At 42.2% G+C, this 24321-nt stretch overlaps 2 protein-coding genes across 2 annotated transcripts in view; both read right to left on the minus strand.

Annotated features, from left to right (window-relative positions):
- The window catches only part of nxn (nucleoredoxin), a 58411-nt gene extending 42677 nt beyond the window's left edge, over nt 1-15734 (minus strand). Inside the window, exon 1 of the mRNA XM_042063452.1 lies at nt 14997-15734. Within this exon, the coding sequence (XP_041919386.1) occupies nt 14997-15305 (309 nt within the window). The 5' untranslated portion in view covers nt 15306-15734. The remainder of the gene's footprint in view (nt 1-14996) is intronic.
- Nucleotides 15735-17978: 2244 nt separating this feature from the next.
- On the minus strand, nt 17979-20123 carry txndc17 (thioredoxin domain containing 17). Its single transcript, XM_042063451.1, has 4 exons — nt 19782-20123; nt 19434-19515; nt 19250-19325; nt 17979-18338 (listed from the first exon to the last, which is right to left on the minus strand). Exons 1-4 carry the CDS (start codon nt 19924-19926, stop codon nt 18270-18272), a joined length of 372 nt encoding a protein of 123 aa, XP_041919385.1. The 5' UTR covers nt 19927-20123; the 3' UTR covers nt 17979-18269.
- Nucleotides 20124-24321: the final 4198 nt, after the last annotated feature.

Raw genomic sequence — 24321 nt, forward strand, 5'->3', positions numbered from 1 at the left:
AGAGAGAAAGAGTGAAAGAGAGAGAGACACATACATATATATATATATATATATATATATATATATATATATATATATATATATATATATATATAGAGAGAGAGAGAGAGAGAGAGAGAGAGAGAGAGAGAGAGAGAGAGAAAGGGAAAGAGAGAGAGAACTGGTCTTCCAGTTTGCTTTCCTCTATGTGACCCACTCGGCCTCCATAAATCTTTAAGCGCAGCCCTTTCCGCTCTTGTGCGTCTGTTCTCACTCTCACACTGTCACCCCCAACAGGCCACTAAACTACGATTATATTTATGTTTCAAATGGCACAAACCCTAAGAAAACCACTGCACAGTCAAGGCTGTACCCAAGTCATAGGGAGCTAAAAACACTAAAATCAGTGAAAGGCCAGAGAATGTCACCACAGTGTGTATCACACAATCAGTGTTGGCTTGGTCTGATGGAATGGGTGAGCACTAGATGGAGCTGACTGATTTTTTCACCTAGCATCCACAGTGATCCACGTCAACAAAAACTGGCATGGAAGGATTTCACATTACATAAGAATCCTCCCAGAATACCTCCAATACCAGATAAATTACAGGCCTTCACCACACTTGTAAATGTAATCTATACAAAAATATCTTAATCCAGAAGTTTTCTCTGTTTGTCTGGATATGGGCAACAGTCCTGGCGTGAGTTCACACACTTCGTCATTCCAGATTCCACAGTAATGTGTGTCAGCAAGGACTTACATGCATGCATACAGGCTTACACACACCCCCTGCCTGTCCAATACCACATGTGAAAGCAGCTCTGTGAGGGGTGGGAGCGCTACAGCAGAGGGAGAGTGGCCGAGGAACAAGAGTCTGGGCTGTTTGGTTGCTGCTCGAAAAACTCATTTAAGAAAAAAAAAAACCCACCTCTTTGCAGTTGACCACATGCAAACATTTCCTTTCAATCAGCAAATACATGAGAAGCCATAACAAAGCACTGCTTCTAGTTAAAGGAAACCCTTAAATCAAATCCCTTTTTTTTTTAGAATTTACCAATTTTATATGATCAGTTGTGCACATAGATATTGTCCGTTTGGAAATAATTCAGCTGTGGTGGAGAAGAAAAACAAGGAAAATATCTTAACCCACTTGTGCAAATACAAGGCAACGCATCTGAACTGTGTGCTGTAAGTGTAACCCATCTCCACAATAATACCACTCAGGAAACTGTCATATGTGAGGGGTACGGTCCCGGGCATCTTGCACTGCGTAACCTATACAGTTCCTGCTCTCCCTCCCTGCGTTAATGCAATGCCAACGCTAACCATAATGACCCTCGCCTGCAACCCCATCTCCACCACAAGAGTAAACCCCAAACCCAAAGCCAATCTATTCATTTCAGTGTGGCACCCTCCACGTTCAGAGTCAGCTGCTGGGCTTTTCCGCCGCTGTTGCTGGTTCGTCTGAGTAGCCCTTAAACAACTCAGCTCGGACTTGTTCGCGTCTGCCGGGATGGTTGCCGGAAGACATAAGACGACGGAGACGTGTTCACTTGGCTAATGATAGTGATGGCAATCAAAGAATGTTAATTTGAGGAATTAACATGCTATATTATGACATGCAATGGCTGCAATTTGGGAGATCAAAGTTTGGATGGATCATTGTGGATTTTTTTTTCTTCTCTTCTCCCTCTTCGGTATTATTGGCCGCTTTAAGGAGAACAGAGGGATGGCACGATATTGCTTCTCCTTCTGATTTTAATTTCCCATGGGCGCCGCCACAGAAAAACTGGAGCTACAAGGGGGAATGGCAGACCAATTAAGAGAATGTTCCAGAAGGGCCAGTTGGTTCTCTCAAGGCCAGAGCCACTCGCGAGGATCACTGCTCAAAAAGGAAGCTGAATAGGAAGGGGAAGAGAGGGATTGGGAACACCCAAAAAACACTGCAGTCAGGAAATCAAAACACAGCCAGGGCTCAAATCATTTGCGCTCAACCTCAGGGCCATGGAAAACAGATGAGTCACACCTGCTGGGTGTAAATGTCACTTGGCATCTAGACACCAACAATACCTACCTACTTTTAATTCAAGCAAGTACAAGAGCTTTGATTTATTTCATATGCAATGCATTTATTTCAACCAAATGTTTTGTAGAACAAAAATCATGTTAAGAAGACAATGGGACAATGAGTAGCTCAGTGACTTAGTGATCTGAGAGGAGGGACGAATGTTTTTAGTACGGCCCAGCGCGTCAGTCTGACAATAAAACACAGTAAGTTATGGCATGCTTTTGCAGAGAAGTGTGTGGTTAGTGTTATCATCCTTAATAGCGGCCAACTGACAGACAACAAAAGACAGCTGATCTGTTATCTCAATCCCTGAACTTACATAAACTGCTTTGCTTATTCCCTTTAAAGTATTCCATGCTTTGAGGCCAGGCCAGATATTTAGCTTGGCTGTGCTCACTGCAGCATAGAAAAAGAGAGGAAAGAGAGAATAAAATGGTGGCAAGAGAGAGGGAGAGAGGGAGATGGAAAGGGAGAGGGGGGGGAGAGAGAGGAGGGGGAGGCCTGTCGGCAACAGAAGGGGGGCTGGCTGAGAATCCCTGCAACATGCTGCCATCTAGAACTCTCTACCTCAACGCCAATGCTTGGCCACAGTACACTGCTTCTTGTACCTGAGCTTGGCACACCACTGCGATTTAGGGATGCAAGCAAGAATGGACAAGAATTCTATTTCATGGTGCAAGAATATGGCTTGTGCGCCCATGTCTGGAAGAGGATGTCTGGCTAGCGTATTCAGCTCTGCACAGTTGGGCGGGACGCATACCGCACATTAACTACTTCGATAATAGCCCAGAATAATGGGTCTCAGACAAAACACGTCTCTTAACACATGAGCAAAACACCTTAAATAGAAGAGTGAAGAAAGGCCAAAACAAGGGTCTTCTGGAAGCAATAATATCTAAAAGAAATCCTTCAATAAATGATATCCAGCATATTGGACTGAGCACCAGAGTCAGCAACACAATCAGGGACCCAGTCATAGCTGTAAAATGTAAAACATCAGCTAATGTAATACCGTAAACACTTAAGAGAGGAACTTAATGCTAAAGATGTCTTTTGCCAGTCCTCGGACTGGAGATCGGTACAGAGAGAACAGTGATTACTCACACGGTGACAGTAATGCGAGTAATTGGAGAGGGTAAGGATGGGCCCGGTGATCAATGCAGCCCTGCTCTGCTGGGGAGCATGGCTTCCACGTGGTTGAGAGAGCAATGCTGCTCTTAACTCTGATCTGTATTACACCAATTATAACCACAGGAGTTCTCAAGTACAGTCCAACCATGAATTATTACGCTCTTCAACAAAGCAATGAAAACAAACATTTATTTATTGATTTGTTTGTTTATTTATCCATCCATCCATTATCTACCCATTGCACACTGCAATGAAATAAATGTCTATGTCAGATCAAGCAAACATATTTCTTGAAAACTAATCTAAAAAAAAGCACCCAGTCCGACATCCTGATTCCACAGGAAAGGACACCTGGGGCTCAACTACACAGGGAGATGATCTCAGCCCTGCTGGAGTTTGTTACCCTCTCAGCTCCAAAGCGAGACAAGTCGGAGACAATATAGAAACAAGAGAAGCTCCGCCGAGCAAACAAATGTTGCTATTGATAGTCAGATTTACTTCCTGGCTCAGAACACATTATCCCCTGATCTTGCGCTGAGCTCTTTCCCATAAACATCAAGTAACGCCATTAGTCTTTCATGTAACCCCCCCCCCCCCCCTCTTTACACTCGCGTTCCCTGCCTCTCCTCCTACTCTGTCTTTTTCGGCTTCACTTGCTGCCTTTGCTTGTTTTGTACGACATGCTTCCTGCTCCTACCATAACCCTTAATTACCTGAAAAAGGAGGGTTTGGTGGTGGTGGTTGTGGGGGCACTTAGCAAGTTACACTGACATTCCAATCCACCCCTCCGATACACACACACACACACACACACCTCAATCAAGTCAACCTTTATCCAGTTCCTATGAAGCAACCAACCACACACTCTAAGCCCTCCATATCACTGAGCCTATTCTTCTGGACATGCAGTAGCCTTTGCTTGGGCTGTAGGGGGTTAGGGGCCCGTCAAGTCAGACCCTCCACCCCTTTATCATGGCACAGGTGTGCAGGGGCTCCACGGCCTCCTCTGCTGCAGACAAATGAACAGGTGGCGACTGACATACTTGCACCGCACCGGGGATGGCTGGGGGGCTAATGACTGCTCTGCGGACAGAACTCCTCCCCACCAGTAAAAACTCTCCGCTCTGGACTTCCGCACTTCCACGGGGCCAAAACACTCTTCTACAGCTAGAGGCATTTAGTGGAGCTTCAACCAATTTACTACAACGGCCTTCAAAGCAAACACGAAACAACACAAAAAAAGCAGCGGAAAAATACAAGTCCCTCTCTGGACGTTCGATGCGTTTCTTCGCATTGCGGCGGAAATCCCCCTTGGCGTCGGCACTAGCGTGGGGCGGCCGAACTTATTAGATCAACTTCCATCGCGCTGAGAAATTCAGTGCGTGGTATCAGGATTAAGAATAAGTTCCATTCATGTGGGCGACGCAAGGTCAAGCCAGAGTGTTGCCTGTGGTCTTTGAGGCAGACCATTGCGCTGGCAGCGAAATACTCAACCATGACAAACTGGACTTCCTTCCTCTTTCAGGTTATCGTGTCGTCCGCTCCACTTGGACAACACAAGGCACCATCATGAGGCTTAATGTTTACCCCAGCAATGTGGCAAGGAGGAGGTGGGGCAGACAAAGAGACACAGAGAGAGAGAGAGAGAGAGAGAGAGAGAGAGAGAGAGAGAGAGAGAGAGAGAGAGAGAGAGAGAAAGAGCTGAAGTTTTTGTGCCAGTAATCTCTCCGTGGGAATGCAGCGTCTCTAATTGACTGGACACTTCTACCCAAGAGGCTGCATTCTTCCTTTCTCTCTCTCCCCTTCTCTCTCTTTTGCCCCCGTAAAAAGATGGGACCCCTTTTGCTCCGGCGACCAGCTTAAGCAGATAAACCCCTTTCATTTGGACATGGCCGTGGGATCAGCTCCCCCTCGGTTCCAAAAAGACAGAGCCTGAGTAAAAAAAAAAATGGCTAAACAAAACAGCGATTAGCCTTCGACGTAGAGTCACAGGCACCCCACAGCTCCGGACGTGGCGGGAGGCCTCAGTCAAGCACCAACACCAACATCTAAGGGTGATCAGCAGCCCAGAGCTAGAATTCACTCTGTTAAAGCAATTGTAGCATTCAAGTAAGATATCCCTAAGCCAGGAATGATGAGCCATGCAGTTCCACACAAGGGGAAAAAAAAGCCGTAATAGTCACAGTAAATAAAAAAAATGAAACAGTGGAATTTCAGAAGTGACTATAAAAATCAGATTTTCCACACACACACACCACACCACACTTGAATACCATTCATGTCTTTCCCGTTGAGGGAAAATATTTGCTTATGGTTACAGGTACATTTATCAACAAATCCACAAGCTATGATGACCAACACTTAGGCCTGTGTATTTTGGTTAATTGTTTATTTGGTCGAGAAGTTGGTGGTCACTTCACAGACTTCTCCCACTCAATGGCAGCAGGATCTGAGACAGTGGCTTGAGACGATGCCATAACACACAAACTCACTGGCACAGAAAATAGAGCCTTCACATCGTCCTGAGGCCCAATGTTCAGTCAGGTGGAAAAGAGGCCATACTCCTGATGACGCAGGAACTGACATCACCTGGTGCCTCTACAGCCTCAAGTCTCCCAGTGAAAGACTCATTTCATATAGTGCATCTCATATCTGCAGCAGACAGCCTCAGATCTTTTGGATCAGTTCAGGCTGGTCCTCCATAACACTAAGAAAATGGAGCATGCTAGCGTTAGCTCGTTTAGCCCAAATTGGCTGAATGCACTTTTAATGAATTTTTTTAGAATTCCTCCCTCACACACTGTATACAGCATTGTTCAGAGCACAGCACACATTCCTTGTCCCCTTTCCACAATGTAATCACAGGATACTCATTCTCTCACTGAACACATGAAGGTCTCACAGCTGTGAAACCTGCCACCATGCCATGTGTCTGTAATTAGCCCTACACAACCAGGCCCAGCATTATTGCCAAGGCTGGAGGAAAACAACAGTCATGAATGAGAGAATAATGATGCAATACTGGCCATTTTGGTGCCACAATGGCAATCTCCTGCAAACTAGCAAGCATAGCAAGGCAAGGTAAGCCCACTGAATGTTCTGTCAAACTCAATTCTGAATTAAACGCCAACTACTAATGATAAACTACTCTATCTTTGTAACTCTATCTGCTAAGCATCCCAGAATACAAGAAAAGCAGCTCTAAAATGACACATGTTAGCATCAAGCAAATACTCACAGGATTTACAGGGATCGCCTGAAGGTAACGGGCCATGGGTGTAGACTGCAGCCACAAAGCATGACAACACAACAGAATTTAGATCACATTCAAGAGCAAGCAAATAGAATTAGCATGGATACACAACCCAACACAACAAGAGCTGTCAGATAGAGGTCATCAACAACGTTATATGGCCACAGTCAAGCTGGCTGTTTGTTAGTGCTAAAAAATATATACCGTATTTTAAAAAATATATATCGCACCAGTCAAAAAATGTGTCATGAAGAGGAAAAAAACATATATATAAATAATGTGTTGCACCTGAGTCGCAGGACCAGCCAAACTATGAAAAAAAGTGTGACTTATAGTCCGGAAAATACTGTAATGTCCGCAACACAAAATGCCTTTTGCTTGAAGAAAACCCAGCAGGGTCGAAACGTTGCCTTTGTACATTAAATACGGGAGTCTAAAGCAATGTTGCGGTCATTATATATTTTTTTAATGTTCTCCATCATCTTTACAATCAAAATATACAGCACACAGACAGGACTGACAACATTGACAGAACACAGAGAGACAACAAAGTAGCGAGTCACTGTCACTATCAATCCGCCAAGAGGAATCTGTGAAAAGCACGTGGCCAACTGTGTGTCGGTGCTTTCACAGGACCGAAATGAAGAAAACAGCATGGCTGATGATTGGAGATTCCATCAGATATGGAATAGCATGCAGAGACTTAGATTTTTGATTTTCACAGATGTTAGCATACAAACTATCTTAAAGAAGCATTCTGTTCAACTCCTCTCATCTAAATTGGCTTGACTTGGCTTGAAGATTAGTTCCCATTTCAAGGGATTTTATGGACTGTTTTTCCATAAATCAACACACAAGACAGAATGCCAATTCTTCTCAATCAATTCAAGTATACCATTCACTGATGACTAGCAATTTAAGTATAACCGATGAGCCAACATGATTACAACAGAAAAAAAAAACACATCATCTTAATTAACTGGCATGAAATAAACTCCAAAAAAATGTTGTTGCAACATTAAAAAGTGCTTTCTAATGGAGGCAGATTTCAGGTTCTCACGCACACTGGTCGATTGGTTGAGAAAGCAGACAGTCAGGCAAACCACACATCTGTCTTTAAGGAGACAGAGCCTCTGAACCCAACTCAAAAGGTCAGAGAGGTCAAAAGACACTTGTCATGTACCATGCCCGGCACCGGAAACTGCTCTGGTGATTCTGGAGGTGCTAATTGACTGTAAGCTTTTGGAGATGAAGCAATTAGGCTACTTGGCCTGTACCCAAACGGACGAGTCTCTGTTTGGGAAATGGGCACCATTTTTTTTTTATCAGGGAGTGAGGCAGTGAGGAATGAGTGTATGATGGGCCACAGGAGACTTCATCACTGTCTGGAGCTCATTATGTCTGCAAGGCTGCTCTATTGATTTGGTAGCTGAGGGTTCTTCCCACTTTCCACAAGAAATTGAAAAAGAAAATTGGCAGACAATATGAAGTAAGTAGAAAACGTACTTGCGGGAAACGGACTTAATTAAAAACCTGACCAACATATTTCAGTAGGGGTGTTTATTTAATAATTCAGCCAGAAAATGGAGGTCGCCATCCAAGATTATCAATCGTCCCCTCAAGAAGTTTGTGGTTTTTGAACCGTCTCCCGCTCTCTCTTGGCTTAAGGAGCAGCTCTCTTCCCTCGCCGTCACTGAGTTTTAAAAGTCACGGACGGAGTGGCAGTCTAACGGTCTCCTCCAGCATTATGACCAAAAGTTCCATTGACATCACTGACTTCCCATCTTTCATCTCCATCCAGCGTGCTTTACTCTGTTTGGTTTGGTCTAACCAGAAACTTCATCTAAGCAGCTAACTAAGTGTGTGCCATGTCTTAGCATCCGCAGCAGCCAGTGCTAGCAATGATTGCGCTAGTGCATTAGCCTGGCAGACTTCTTCCTTGAACAAAAAGCAGTCAAAGGACAGATTACTTCCCAGTTTTTTAGAGAGCTTGCCATCAACAGCAACACAGGGCTCTTTCAGATCCCACCACATCTGTTTCTCCCATACAGAGATGCAATATGGGGAGGAGGGAGAAGAGGATCAGAGGGAGTACAGTTTCGCCACGGTGGATGACCTTTCATAAAAGGTGAGAGCTCTTTTCAATCTCCAGAGACGCTCGAATGACACCGGTGCGTAGCAAAAACGGCATATCTCCAGCGGGCCCAGAGTGAGCACACACAATACAGTGTGAAAGATACCAGGCGAGATAAGAGACTTAGGGTTTGAGCAGGGGCTCAGGAACTTTCCACTTGGCCCAGCGTGCTCTCCTTCCTCCCGTCCCAACTCTGCATTCTTCCATCCCTCCTGCTACTTATCTCCGCAACCATCTCACCACCACTCCACAGACCCCCCCCCCCCCCACCCATCTTTCCTCTTCTTTTCCGGCTCAGACTAAAATGCAATTAATGCCCATTGATAGAGCAAACCAGGAACCAAACGAGTGCCATTCATTTATGAGTAAAAACAGAAAAAAATAAATAAAAAAAAAGCAAATAAAACAACAGCAGAGGAAAATGTGAAAAGACTTAAAAAAAAAGCTGGGCAGTCTGTGGCGCAGAGCCCCTTGGGTCCAGGGTTATTACAGAGTTATTATGCGGGAAATGGCAGCTGAACAGCAGTGGGGAGCAATTAGAGACTGCAGAGGGAGGGAGGGGGGAGCAAGAACAACAGCGACCCCCCCCCACCACCACCCCCCCCCCCCCCCCACACACACACACACACACACACTCCTCCCTCCCATCTCCCTCAACACTGCTTCCTCACCGTTTCCAAGATGGAGGTGCTTGCAAGGAAACACGTAAACAGCCCCATCTCCGCCTGCACTCGGCCATGGCGAACACAAGGGACGGGCAGCGCATACGGTGCTCTACGGACCGGGCTGGAATCTCATTTGGGTTTCCTTGCATCTGTTTTTCTCGGAGTCAGGCTACACATCACCATTTCCCCTGTCTCAATCCTGCTCCACCCATTCTGAGCTGGAGTTTCAAAATAGCACTCGACAGTGTCTTATATAAATGGTTTATTTGTCCATTCGTTGTCATAACAGGACAGGTCTCCAATAACATATAGGGTTGGCTTTTACGGAGTATTTTTGTGAGCTATTGGACATTCTACCTTGAGCGCTACTGTAGACTGAGGAGGTTCTGCATGATGAGAAGACTATTTCACTTGACTTATCATTCAAAGAAAAATCATAGTGAGAAACTCCACTTGCAACCACAATGACAGTACCACGGTATTGTGTTCCAAAATGGCTTTCCTTTATTCACTTTGTGTAATGTCTTCCTGAGGCAGCAATTTGTCTAGGGTCACAACCCACTAGACCATTGTTTCCTTGACTCGAAAGATAAAATGCAGAGGGGGGAGGGGGGGGGGCAGCTTATGTTCCCGGGGAAAGAGGGGGCTTGGATTTGGAGTGCTGCCTGTGCCTGCGGTGCCTCTGTGTTTTCATCTGTCCTCAAAAGGTAACTCAACCTCCCACCCATCCCATCCCAGCCCACCCCACCAAAAGAGAGTATCCATCTGGAGGAATCTCGGTGCCCACACTTCCATTGTGCCTTGATGTCATTACAGCACTCTCCGTTGAGAGCGCCACAATGGGGTCTGAAAAGGCCGCTGTAAATCTAGCCTGGTGTGAGCCGAAGCCCCAACCTTCGCCAAAGATGAGTGTCCACAAAGCCCTGCTGCTGAGCAGGCTCCTGCTCTTTCCCCACTGCCAGTGAAGGAAAAGGTGCTCTGGAGCAGATGTCAGTCAGTGTCGGTTCCTGACATAATCTCTTGACAAACATCCTATGAAGACCAACACCCAGACCCAACATGTAGCAGAATACCCCCCACAAAAAATACTTCATCACCCAGGCATAGTCGTTCAATGACATGGAAGTCTCCAGGCAACAGTCACCCAGCACTCCACCCGGTCAACTCTCTGTTCCAGGCATTTCCATGCTGGAAGTTGCTGAGCCAAGCATCTGGGGGAAATTCCTGTGAGGCCCCTGTTCTGGTGGGCCACGCCAGCCTTTTGTCACCATGCAGTTTGCAGGTGTCCACCTCCATGTGTCTAATAACAGGCTTTCCCTTGCTTTCCACTTAACCTTGTTATCAGTACAAACTGCATGTTGACAAAATGACAAAAGAAAGTCGTTTCCCTCCCTATTGGTCTGTCTCTCCCTCTCCGTTTGAGTGCTGAACTCGAGCCAAACTCGCCGTTCGCCGATAAGAGACCCACCCCTCTACGGCACAGTAAGATAACACAGGTCTCGTCTCCAGCCACCTCGGCCTGAAATCGAAGCTGCCCTGAGGCCAAGGCCCAGAGATATGTGATGAGCTGGCCTCGGTCGCGGTTTTCATCAGATCAGTGACACCTTGATGACAGCCGCCTTTTAGACCCATGCAGAAGACTCCAGCAGCTGTAACCAAGCCCAGGCCCTCGCCGTCCTGCCAGAGCTGAGTGCAGAAAGAGGGAGGGAGAGAGAGAGAGGGAGGGAGAGAGAGAGAGAGAGAGGGAGGGAGAGAGAGAGGCCAAACAAGGTGTCTTTCTCTCACACCAGTGCTATCGCTGCCTCAGCACAGAGCCTCTGCAGTTTACTTTTCACCCTAAGCAGAGGAGGGGGCTTTTGCAGGGTCTTGGCCAGGACCTTAATGGATTTATGAGGACTAAGAGCACCCCTATACAACCCACTCACACAACCCCCACCCCTTCAACATAGAGCGGTGTGTGTGTGTGTGTGTCTTTCTAGTGTGTCTCCTTGTAAGGCAACACCAGCCAAGTCACTGGAGTCTTGCTCATCGGAGGACCTGATGCCATGCAGCACCCATCGGTTGGAACCCACCGCCCCAGTAGTCTCTTTTACAGGCACAGCCGAGGGGAGGAAAACCTACATGCCAAACGCCACAGAATGAGAATGCTACAGCAGTTCCGTCATCCCACAAACTTTGGTGACCTTTCCGCCAAGCCAAAGCAGCACTGGAAAAATACTGGTGTGTGCGATGAAATGGCTTGTGAACCAAACATTTTATGGGTTTTGGGAGGTCAGTGATGTTGATGTGACATAAGTGAAGACCGCAACTGAAGTCACTCATGGGTGAAAGCTCGACATGCTTGCATGAAACCAAACACTTAACAAACTGCTTGTTTAATTGAAACTTGAAAAGTATAGAATGGAAATGATAGCTCATGGCTTAGGGAAAGAAAGAGAGCAGCAACTAAAAAACATTCTATGATTTGGGACTATTTATTGCCATCAACTTTATGGCTTCAACAGAAATATACAGCGTATCATGACTGAACCACACAGTAGAAGAGGATCTTTATTGCAGAGCATATTTTCCTTTTTGCTTTTGGCAGACTAGCATATAGATGAAGCATAAAGTAGTTACTGAGGCTCCACAGTTGACAGAAATGCAAAAAAGGATGAGTGATGGTGCCTTGCATATATAAGATATAAGTGAAATGACTGAAGACGCTTCATTTCTGAATTTCTCGCAGGGATGACACACACCTTGCCTACAGACAACCAGTTTTCCTCATCTCAGGCGCGTGCACACACACACACACACACACACACACACACAAAGTCGGGCACTTAATACCTGCAGCCCCAATCACGCTGGTTTAGCTTCCAGTAGGCTAACATCATGCAGCAATTAAGGCTCCTCAATGCACACCCACCCACACTCTCTCCAGCGCCCACAACAATCACCCGGACCCTGCCTGCAGAGAAACAAAGCCATGCACCAGCCACACACTCCTGCTCTTCAAAGGCTGCCTCGCAGCATGGTGTATCCAGTCTGAGACATGGAGACAAACCTGTTGAGGTGCTTAGAAAGGGCCTTAGACAACATGGTGACAGAAAGACATGGCATTTTGTCAGAAGAAGAATGCTATATTTCAAGCCCATTTTAAACTATGGATTTTTGATGTAGTGGAATTTAGACAAAAATGGAAATGTTCATATTTTAATGCTGAAGTGAACCTAGCAAAAATGTTTTTTGAATTGCATACACTATTCATTTAAATATGAATTAAAAAAAATAGAAGCCAATATTTTTTAAATCAGCTAGTTGCTATAGTCCCATAAAAAATACTTAAAAGACAGGCTTTAGATAATAAAAAAGAAACAAATACAATCAAATAAAGCACATATACAGAGGAAATACAACAAAATCTTCACAACAAACATACAACAAAAACAGTCTCCATTTGGATATCATTAAAATTCAGCCAAACAAAATCTGTTCCATTTTGACATCATTAAAATGGCTGTATGTGAAAAATCCCTCTGCCAGGTGCATTGTTTGACAGGCTGCACACAATGGGCTCGTTGAGCTGTTCTTGCAGCAGTATTGGATTTTTTCCCCCTCCTACATTTTTCTTGTAAGGCCTTGAGCTGTCTTAATGAACTTCCCAGTCATTCAGAGGACAGAATGTGCCACTCTGGCCTCCGGTAAAGACCCAGAGAACCATAGAATCAGAGGAAGAGACTGGTACCACGACCTGAGAATTACACCAGTGTAATCATCTCCCATCCAACACTACATAAACCCCTCACTTGGACAAGGCGCAGACGTTTAATCAAGCTATGTGCATAGCTGCTTGTCCATTCTCTCTCTCTCTCTCTCTCCTTCTCTCTCAGCCAGCAAAACAGTTTCATGCATGTCTGCAACATTTTTTTTATGTACAATGTATAATGTTGAGCTGAGACATATTAACTACACTACAAAAAAAAAACAGGTTCAGTGTCACTGTGAAATACTCTAATGCTATTTGCATTGTGGGCAGACTAGTATGTTGGTGCTTGCTGAAGACGGCCGAGTTGGTGCAGTGGAACAAAATGGTTACCCACAAAGACGACAAATACAAGCCTGATGCCAGCTGCCTGCTCTGTTTGTGTCCAGGGTCTCCCCTGTCGCAAATGAAACATGACCACAGCCAACTGCCATACAGACATTCAACCAAATTTCAAACATCCAAGCATTCTTAACTCATTACTTGAATGAATACATGTTGATGTGGTACATACTGCATACGTGTTGATGTGATGTCAACGATTAAAATTAGATGGCTGTTCTATTAATGGCCTACTCTGTTGCCTACATGCACACATTAGGAATATAAACACTTCCTATTTTGTATAATCATGAGAAGCCAGGTGACAGCAGCCCGTAGTTAAATGAGGTATTTTATTATAGCGTGGAATTGGCCCCACCCTTATTAAAGTCCATTACTCCCTCATCAAGGACAGCAATCTGGTTTAATTACATTCCTAAGATGTATTTTATATAAGAGTGGGCCACATCAGGATTATTAGCTATTGAATTGCATTGCTTCCCCTTCTTTCCTCCTTCATGCATTTTGACCTTTCATAATTCAGCATCCCCCTACCGTTACCCTAAATATCTCATCCATTGATTCAGTGGACTATGTTATTTAAATGCTCCAATCAAATTTGTTTTATAATTCTCCTTTTTCTAGCAGTAACATTTACCAGGGTGTCAAAATAAAACCTTACAATACAGAAAGAATGATTGAAAAGAAAATGGTTTGTGTTCCCATCTGTTTTCAGTTACAGGCTGTATCAATAGTAATGGCCTATTAATGGTCTGATATTGCATTACGATTCACACACACAGGCCTATGGCTTCTATATGAGATGACATCTGAACATTTTCATTAAATCATTTGCGGACAATAAATCTGAGACAATTTTTTTTCTTAAAATTGACTTGGCTACATTTGTTTAGAATGGCTGATATCTATATTCTACTCACATTTTTTGCTATTCCTATTGGAAAACAAAATTTTAAGGAAGCTACATTTTGTAAAAGTATAGTATTGCTTCATGAGTAAACAATACAAAATAAAGTGGGAGTATATTGCTGATCACAAATGTTGTACACTTGCCACTTTTAACACCTAGATGTTAGGCCCTACACCAAGATATAAACCTACTTATAGAAATCATGTTATGCATATAAGGGCAAATTACAAAAAAAAAAATGTAAGCTATAGACATTTTTAGAATAAAAACTAAAAAGACAGGCCTATCCTGCAGTGATAGAACTATGGAAGCCTAGATAAAAAGCTCTTGTAAAAGCTGTTTAATCTGGATTTAGTTTATGATAAAAAGCATCCTGCTTTGCTATTTCCAGTCACGCCATTAGTGGATCTTTTGAACAGTATAGCCCAGTGCTGTAAGCCTGTAAAACTATAGCACAAAATGGGTCAGCTGTAGTGTTTCATAGGACAGTTTACTGATTGTAGCCTAGTTCAGCCCTATTGCTTTTCCAACTGAAATGCAAGGCTATACCTGTATAGGGTAAACTATGCAATAGGCCTATGTCATAGGGTTAACCTCAGTAATTTATTAACAATATAATATAGCCTATATATATATATGGTGTAAAATATTCATGCTGCTAATTTTACAGCGTCAGGTCGTGAATGACCTATGTTCAGCAGTTCAGATAAAAAAAAAAAATATGTTGAAGTGTCTGAAGTCCAAATAGCTTGGGATGTGTCTTACCTTTTTGTGTCTGTCTTTAAAAGGCAACGCCAGCCACTGCATCTCTTGTAAGAAGTCCTGCCAGTGTTTCTGGTCCTGATCAGACGAGATGAAGACGATTTCCAATTTGTCTTTGTGTTCCGATGTTTTCTTGAACTTACTGTAAAACTCACACAGGCTGGCGTTGAATTGCTTGCAAGGGCCATTTAAACTGCAACCGAAGTACAGCCCGACCAGGGACAGCTTGCTGCCCAGTGCTTGCACATCTACCTCGGCTTTCTCACTGTTGACGAGCCGCTCTCCGAGTAGATTCACCAAAAACTCCGACATCGCAGCTCTCGCCTTGAAACACGCCCAAAATACAAGCCGTTCTTTAATCCAGATTACGATGAAAATGAAGAAATCAGACGCTCATTAAGGAACAACACGCCGCCGTCGTCCTCCTCCTTCGCCCCTTTGGAGTGCACCAAAAGCGTGGAGTGGGCTATGTGCACGGGAGAAACCGCCGCCTCCACTGTGACTGGTGTTGAGGAATGCTCTCTCCAGTTATAGCCTGGTTCTCAGTAAATGTGCCTCCGCTGCCTGCTTCCAAGCAACACCCAACACTTCAATGACATCTAGTTATAAAATTGTGACATTGCATCTCGTACCTTGAACGTTGGATTATTAAATGAGTAAATCGTGATAGAAATAGGCCTATCATAGAGCCTAGACCTAATCAGTAGGCTAGCTTGTAGCCTAAAATATAGTCTGCCTATCTGATCCCAATCAAGTGGGTGGTGGGAAGTGAACTGACCTATTAAGGCCCACTGTCTTTTTGTTATAAAACAAGCACTGAAAGAAAAAAAAAAAACATTTTAAATAGTAGGCCTACTAAACTAACACTTCCTTTAACGATTTCATCAGGCCCATGTGGAAACTTTGGAAACAGAAGTCACCAGTTATTTATTATATTTATAAATGTATTTATATTTATAAATATATAATTATATTATATTTATCCAGTTAATTATATAATATGTAATTTTAGCATAGGCTACAGCTAGATGGGTTGTCCTGCAGATAAGTTTGCGTCCTGCAAAAATAGTCAAAACATGTCACCAGGTAGCCCAAACTGCTCGCTTGATTAAGAGAGCGCTTCAGCCACGTTAATGATCCGATAATGCCATCTACTGCTCATTATGAAGACTGCATTCTGGACTGGTGAAGTTTGAGTCTGACTTACATTTGGGTGGTTGACGTTTTAGGCCGAAAATCACTTAGTCCTGTTGTAGGCCTACTGACTCTCCCATTCCCAAAAATATGTATGGTCTTTTAGATTTTGCATTGGATTTCATTTATTCACTAATATGTTGCGTTAGTGACTAAAATTGTCATATGTGACATTAACGTTATTGTGTGTAAAATTATAATGGGGTATATTTTTTATGTGAGTCAATGTATCATAATATTCTATCATTACTTCATAAAGATCTAGCATTTCCTTGTGCGAATGCATTACATTTTACAGTATATTTCTTCATCAACACAAACTGAACATATTGATTTTGACATATCTTGATATAAAAGAAATAAAAAGCTAGTGACTTTTGTTGACCCTATTTCATATTTGTTCCATTGAGATTTGTATGATTTAGAACCCAAAACCCTTTTTATTTTCATAATTTCTTGATGTCACACCAAATAAAGTGTCACGTCATGAAAATCACACCACATAACAATCTGTTGATGCAAAAATGTGTATTAGGCTATATGTATTTCACAAACAACAAAAGACAGTTTAAGACAGGTATGTCACATAAAGGTTCACTGTTAAAAAATCACTGTGTAAAACAGAATGCCACCAAATATTGCACTTGGGTTCCCTGAGTTTTTCTCTTCTTGATGGTAGGTTATTTCTGTGTTTAAAATGTAATAGGTGCACATCTTAAATAATAAATGTTAAAAAATGTAAAATATGACAAAATGTATTACACTTAACTAAACATTATTTATTAAGGAAAATGCAGTTTGTCATATGGTGTGACGAGAAAACCCGGTCACACCATATGAGGTTTCATGCACTTTAGCAGAACAATGAGTCCTGTGGCTACATGCTAACACCAAAATTATATGCTCACTGCAACATGGTAACATTTAAAGGTAGGCTAATATTGACAAAAAGTAATTTACTTTTGACATTTTCCTGTAAAATGAGTCACAGCAAAAGACATTGAAAAGGGGTACTGAAGTAGGAGTACTGGAAATCACCTCGTAAACTTTCAGTGTGTCCTTCTGAGATGTTATACTTCCTGAATGAAGAAGGACCCCCAATCCCCAAAGGTCTCCAGACAATTACCCATTTAAAAAACAATATTTAGGGTCACACCATAGGATATCGATTTTTGGGACAAAATATTTTTGTTCAGGGCTGCTTCAAAATATTATGCCTGAACTTTTACAACAGCAGACTTACAAGTATATATATATATATATGATATTAATATGTACTTAAATAAGGGGAGTATATATTCATATTATTGGTTTTATTCAAAATCAAATTTTATGAAATGGGCTTGGGATGCCATATGAGGTTTTCCCGGTTTTGCAGAAAATGGAGAAAAACAGGAATATGACTGGCATGAATGGTCTATATGTTAGGCTAATATAAAACAGCTTTTCTTTGAACGATATAACCACATTTATTTGCAGATTAGACATCACTTATGTTTGACACTCAGGACCACCCATTTTCATTTATCCGACGCTTTTATCCTTATAACAACTTACATATGTCAATTATATTACAAGGGCCACTCTCCCCAGAGCAACTCGAGGTTAAGGGCCTTTCTCAAGGCCACAACCATGGGAGCCGGGAATTGAACCCACAACTTTTCAGCCCACTTTTTCCATTTGAGATACAGTGTTCAGTTTTCCTTATTGAGTCAAGTTACATGTTGATGATGGTGACTGAAAGTCCCACTGAAACAAATGTGTAGAAGAGGAAACTCATGAGACAACCTGTTTTGGAGCTTTTAGTCTTTTGCTTTAATCATTTTCCATATTAATTTTTTTCAGAGCATGACCAATTGTCAAGGACAAAAACAACCCATCAAGAAGCCTACTGTCTATACTTTTGTGATACAAGACATAGTTCTTATAGTTATTCAGAAATGCAATGCAGGATTTATGACCCTATGAGAATAAACTAGTGCTATCAGTCATATTTCAGAAATTACACCACATAAAAGTATTTTTAAGGCAATTACAATGAAATGAATCACAAAGATGTTTTATTATCCATGTGGATGTCATCTAATCTTCAGTGAACATCATCCGCACCAAATCTGCCTTGAAGCACTCCTCCTCGACAAGCTTCTGGGGCTAAAATGGAAAACAGACAAAGTAAGCCCACTTCAACATATGCATAAGCAGACAACAGCCACTTTTAAATGCAAGAGGATCTGTAGACCTAAGTTAAAAATATGCAGGTCACTGGACAGCGACTCAGATAAGACGGATAATATTAGTAAATGAATCCACAAGAATTCAGACTCCCAACAGAATGTCCATGTCCTATTCAAAGACAACGTTTTTGGCTGAATTGTTACAATGCATCTAGTCAGTGATGGACTACAGCAGTGTTTCTCAAACTTTTTCAGACCAAGGACCATTTAACCAATAAAAAAAAAAAACCTCACGGACCACCTAGCCTAAAAAAAAAAAAAAGAGTAAAAGAGACCTACTGTATTTCAACAGTATATTACACAGTAGGCCAACTCACTGGACCACCTTGCTTAATGTCTTTGCACCTTGCTTATTATGTCAGAGGATTCATATGATTTAAACTGGCATAGCATAGCCTACATAGGCAGTGTTGCAGAACTGTTTGGATTTACATACAAGTTGGTTCAATATTGCAAACAACTCATCTATATTATATTTTATCATGTCTGCTCGCGGACCACTTGGGATAGCTTGCGGACCACCAGTGGTCCCCGGACCACACTTTGAGAAACACTGGACTACAGTATTTAAGCCAGAGGTCCTCAAGGTTTTTCAAACCGAGAACCCTATTAATTGTTGGAGACAATCCTTAGGGATCTGGCAAAACGGTAAAATGTTGCTTAATGCTTATCAAGGTGATTGAACAATAATGTGTAGACCTAGAATGGTTAAGCCATTAAAAAAAAAATATTGAGAAATTATAGGCAATCTTTGTAATAATACTTTGGTGGAGCCCCTGTAGAAGATGGTCTAGGCTAGCCTACTTCCCAAAACGCATGACTCCTTACAGTTCCATATCTTAGCAATGTGGGAACACCAGTCAGCTTCAAGGTCTTCTTGAACTCATTGTTGGGGTCCTTCCAGCTAAAAGAATGAGGGGGGAAACAGAAATGGTCGTTTAATATGAGTTCACCGAACAAGAGATAAGCTACATATTGTGTGAGAATTAAATAGGAAATAACGCAGGCCTACTAGGGTCTTTCTCCAACTTGGCAATATATAAAGACAGAATCTTCTGGCAGGTGAGACATCTCCCCTCTGACAACAGGCTCAGCTAAAGAAAAATCACCAAACGATCAGTGTATCAACATGTAGCGTAGGCTATCGTGTAATTATGGCTACCTTACATATTCATACGATTGAGTAAAGGTGAACGTCGTTATTTAAAATTAATGATTAACCTGTAGCAATCAAAGCAACGTGAACTATTCGTTTGGGGAAGTTCGATCTTTGCACAATTGTCATGTGCAAGTCATCCAAATAACCGCGTCGCTGCATTTTTTTGCAAAGGCAATCTCATTGTGCGATTCTACTACTCACCTTTTACACAATCCGGACACCAACTCACTCCCTGCTCGTCTTTATTGCCGGAGAAATAGGCGAATATGTCTTTTCCCTTCCTCTCGGATACAGCTTTGCAAAAATCTTCATAGCCACGAACTTTGACTTCTTCGTAATTTGTCATACTGTCTAAATTAGAAGACACTAACGTCGATAGTTTTCTTTTCAGCAGACGTAGAAGAGAGCAGGGAGTTTACAGTGACAAGAAATGAGATGAAACTTGATTGTCTCAGCTCAGCTGTACATCTTTGACAGGGTGAAGCGTGCTGCTACCTTACGGTGCAAGTTACCGTGGCTATTTGTGAAGCCAGCGGCAACAAAAACACTTCCGTTGTAGGAGTAATTGGCACTTATTGTAGTTAAAAGTCCTTCGCTAAAAGCTCAAATCGAATTCCAATCCAATCTAGGTCCAATCTAACTATTTACCAAGTTAAAATGAATTATTGATTATATTTATTATGTAATTTATACACTATTCATTACTTTAATATGTGTTTTTCTTTTTATACGCTACTTCTGTTTTTCTTTTTTTCCCCTTTTCTTTTGTAGCCTATTAAAAGTCTCCTTGCATTGTGACCTGATCTGGTCATCATTGGTAATCATAGGCCTACTCTTGGCTGTCAGCTGTAAAGTAGGATCATTTTCTGATATTAGCTGTTTTGGTAATGTCTGTTTGTTTTATCTCAAATATTTATGTTTGATCAAAATTCTTGGAACAGATGTGCCTGCCTTGTCAGGAAGTACCAAACTGTTCCTGCCATAAAGTTTGCTTATGATTAGGCTATCCTTATCTCTTGATATACAAAAAGAAAATCTGGCAATGACTCCTCCAGGGCTCTGTAGGCCTATTGAATTAATGTAGCCTACCCTACTAATTTTCTAACCGGTGCAAAACAAGAATCATTTCGATGCAAAAACACTTAATAAAGAAATAACTACAGTATCTAGCCTATTCTACTAGCCTAAACCAAACAACTCTGAAATGTGTAAAACTGAACCGGCAAATACCACAGAAAAAATATCTTGTGAACATCACAATGAATTTGGCTAAGCCTTATTATCTCTGCCTTTTTTCTGTCCCAGCAGCAAGTAGAGCCTAGTTGGTTATCTTGCAGACTGTAAAACTCTGAGCAATATGGGGTGCCATTTGTAAAACACATAGCACATTTAGAGTTACAACATGTAAACATTTTTAAATGATCTCTTTTTCACACATTTATAGACAAATTGGTGTAAAAAGTACTATGGCCTCTATCATGATGGTCTAAAGTGCAGTCTAAAGTCTATAATCATCATGACACAAAGCTTATTCCTATAATTAGAATAAAGATATTAACGAAATACATCTCACAATGAGTAGTTATTCACCATCATTTGCAAATTGGTAATGACGGATAAAAGTGATTAGGAGAGGAGTGAGCGAACAGCGAACACACAGTGAGTTGAAGCACACACTAATCCCGACGCAGTGAGCTGCCTGCTACAGCGATGCTCGGGGAGCAGTGAGGGGTTAGGTGCCTTGCTCAAGGGCACTTCAGCAGTTCCTACTGGTCGGGGTTCGAACCGGCAACCTCTGGTTACAAGTCCGAAGCGCTAACCAGTAGGCTACGTCTGCAAAGTTTCACTTTGCCATTGAGTTCAAATAATAGACAAGTGCAAATGTGTGTAGGCTACACTCTGCTAGGTTTTAGAAAAGCATGGTTTATGAAATAACTGTTCCATACGGTCTCGTGTGCAAGCAGATTCCTTCAAATCCACCGCTATCAAAATTCCAATCCGATGTTTGAAGTTGCGCTGCTTGCTGTTAAAGGGAATTAATGACATTCTCATTGGTTTAAATGATGTTATGCCCAAAACACACCCATAACTGATTAAAGGAATTATCCGGAGTAAAATGCACTTTAGATCGATTTACGGATGATTGGGAGTACATACGTTGAGTTGACATCCAAATCATGTCATTCGGATGTGTTTTGAGAAAGTTCGATGTTACCGTTTTTAGTCAAAGCTCGTTAGCATGGAAGTGAGAAGGGCATATTATTTCGCCGCTACAAAACGCTATTTTTATACCTCTTCTACAGTTCCAAACAACATTGCACTTACGTGGTAGTGAGTAGAGGGTCCCTAAAGCCAAACCGAAGTATCCCGAGGTCTTTATGTGGTCGGATAGAGAGTCCAGAATGAATTTCATCAAGCCAGTACCTTTCCGGAAATGTTGCCATCTTTGCTGCCCCTTTAGGGGAAAGTCCATAGGAGTCGATTGCCAAGTGTGCTCTGGAAATTCACAATTTCGTCGCCGTTTAAAAAAAAAACATAGTCCAGTATTTCTTTTGAAATTGAAATGAAGTTGTATGGACTGGACTATGTTTTTTTTTTTGTTTTTTTTTAAACGGCGACAAAATTGTGAATTTCCAGAGCACACTTGGCAATCGAGATGGCAACATTTCCGGGAAAGGTACTGGCTTGATGAAATTCATTCTGGACTCTCTATCCGACCACATAAAGACCTCGGAATACTTCGGTTTGGCTTTAGGGACCCTCTACTCACTACCACGTAAGTGTAATGTTGTTTGGAACTGTAGAAGAGGTATAAAAATAGCATTTTGTAGCGGCGAAATAATATGCCCTTCTCACTTCCATGCTAACGAGTTTTGACTAAAAACGGTAACATCGAACTTTCTCAAAACACATCCGAATGACATGATTTGGATGTCAACTCAACGTATGTACTCCCAATCATCCGTTAATCGATCTAAAGTGCATTTTACTCCGGATAATTCCTTTAAGAAACATAAGGCCCACCTTCTTGCGCCAAGGGCCGGACGTTTGATAACGTTTCATAACTACACCACACCCAAAGTGGACTGGACAACCCACAAAATTTGTTTAAACTTTTCGCCAGTGACCATCGTTCTAGAATGTCCTGATAGGGCCCTTTTTCTAGGATAACATTTTGTATTAAGGGAAAAAATGTGAAATGCTTGATATCTTCATATAAATGTTTAATATAAATGTATAAATATATATGTATATTGTATATAGATATTTACGGTTATATATACGTTTGGCAACCCTACTCTTTTGTGTGTTCTGGACACCCTGGGAAGAAGATTCATCACCCAGCAGTAAGGATGAGATCAGAGCTGCATGAGGACTGCTTTAATGAGCAGAAGTTTGAGAGGTGCTCAGGGCAGGTGGCCGGCCTCCCTGTGAGAGAGAAGAATATACTCCTGCTGAGATAATAACAAGCGCTGCAAATGAGGAGGCGCTCTCTGCTCCCCAGAAACCTCACTATGCCTATAGGAAAAACACCATTATGAATTTGCTGAGCTCTCAGACTCCCTGGACCTAATTTCAGGTACACACAGGAAGATTAAATTGGCTAATTTGTGCCATTGTTTGGAAAATTCCCACAGCGGCCAACAGTGTTTCTACCCGAACACCAAACTTCCTACAGCTGTTTTACAAGTGACAAGACCTGAATGCGGTAGAAGTACTGTTCGCCATATTCACCAAGATCATTTTGCCACCAAAATGATTTTGGAAATGTAAATTTAATATAAAAAACAATTTAGGGGGCCTTTAACCAAAATACAGAACAGGGCGTAGGGTAACTTCAAACAACTCACATGCTGTGCCTGGGATCATCTGTAAAGGCCCTAGTCAAATTTTTAAGCACAACATGCTCAACCATTGAACTTGAGCAACAACAAAGCAGCTTTTGTGAATATTTCACTAGGTCAAGCAGGCAAAACATATACCAAGGCTTTCCCAGAAGCTGAAAAATCCAATGAATATAGACTATGGTCTCAATAAACCACAGGATCCAGTGACGGTCCACTTCAGTGTAGCTTTAAACCTACATACCCACGTTTAAAAGTGAGAAGAGAACTGTTACAGTGTAAGCCAACCAATAGGGTGCGCCAACCGACAGTGTTGTGAGAGAGAAAATAGAGGAAAATAGACCCATTTCACATCAGACTACACAAATTCAGGATACCTCCCTGAAATTACTTTTTGCAGGTTGGGATGTCTGAGATGACATTGACATTTTAATTCTTTATTTAGTGTGTGCACAGACATTTTGGGGGGCACATGAAGCATGCACACACACACACACACACACAGGGTTTCTCTCTCTTTCTCACACACACACACACATTTTTTTTACTATTTACTGTATATGTCCACATGGAGAAAAGTGGTGCAGGGACACAAATATTAAAGATGCAATATAATACAATGTCTCCGCCATGTCAGCTGCCAATAATAGCAGAGAAGTTGTTGCAGCCCTCTTACAACCAACCTGTGTGCTGAATATGAAAACAAGCAGTCTGCCCCTATAGCCTTGCTCTGAGATGGTGTTTAGGTGTGGTAATGACCTTGGTGTCAAAAGCCTCAAAGGTGCAGCATACCTCCAAAGTGAACACCTCGCTGGACTTCTCATTGATTACCACAAGATGTGGTGTATGAGAAAGCAGGTGTTACAGTGCTGAAACATGGATGGTTTTACATGTGA

Source organism: Alosa sapidissima, chromosome 15, assembly GCF_018492685.1.
Source record: "Alosa sapidissima isolate fAloSap1 chromosome 15, fAloSap1.pri, whole genome shotgun sequence".
Taxonomy (NCBI): Eukaryota; Metazoa; Chordata; class Actinopteri; order Clupeiformes; family Clupeidae; genus Alosa; species Alosa sapidissima.

Coding starts and splice junctions, on each gene's coding strand:
- txndc17 (XM_042063451.1), bottom strand. CDS start 19,926: ATGACAAATTACGAAGAAGTCAAAGTTCGTGGCTATGAAGATTTTTGC. Junction 19,516..19,781: donor GTGTCCGGATTGTGTAAAAG/GTGAGTAGTAGA, acceptor ATTTTTCTTTAG/CTGAGCCTGTTGTCAGAGGG. Junction 18,339..19,249: donor CATTGCTAAGATATGGAACT/GTAAGGAGTCAT, acceptor TTTCCATTTTAG/CCCCAGAAGCTTGTCGAGGA.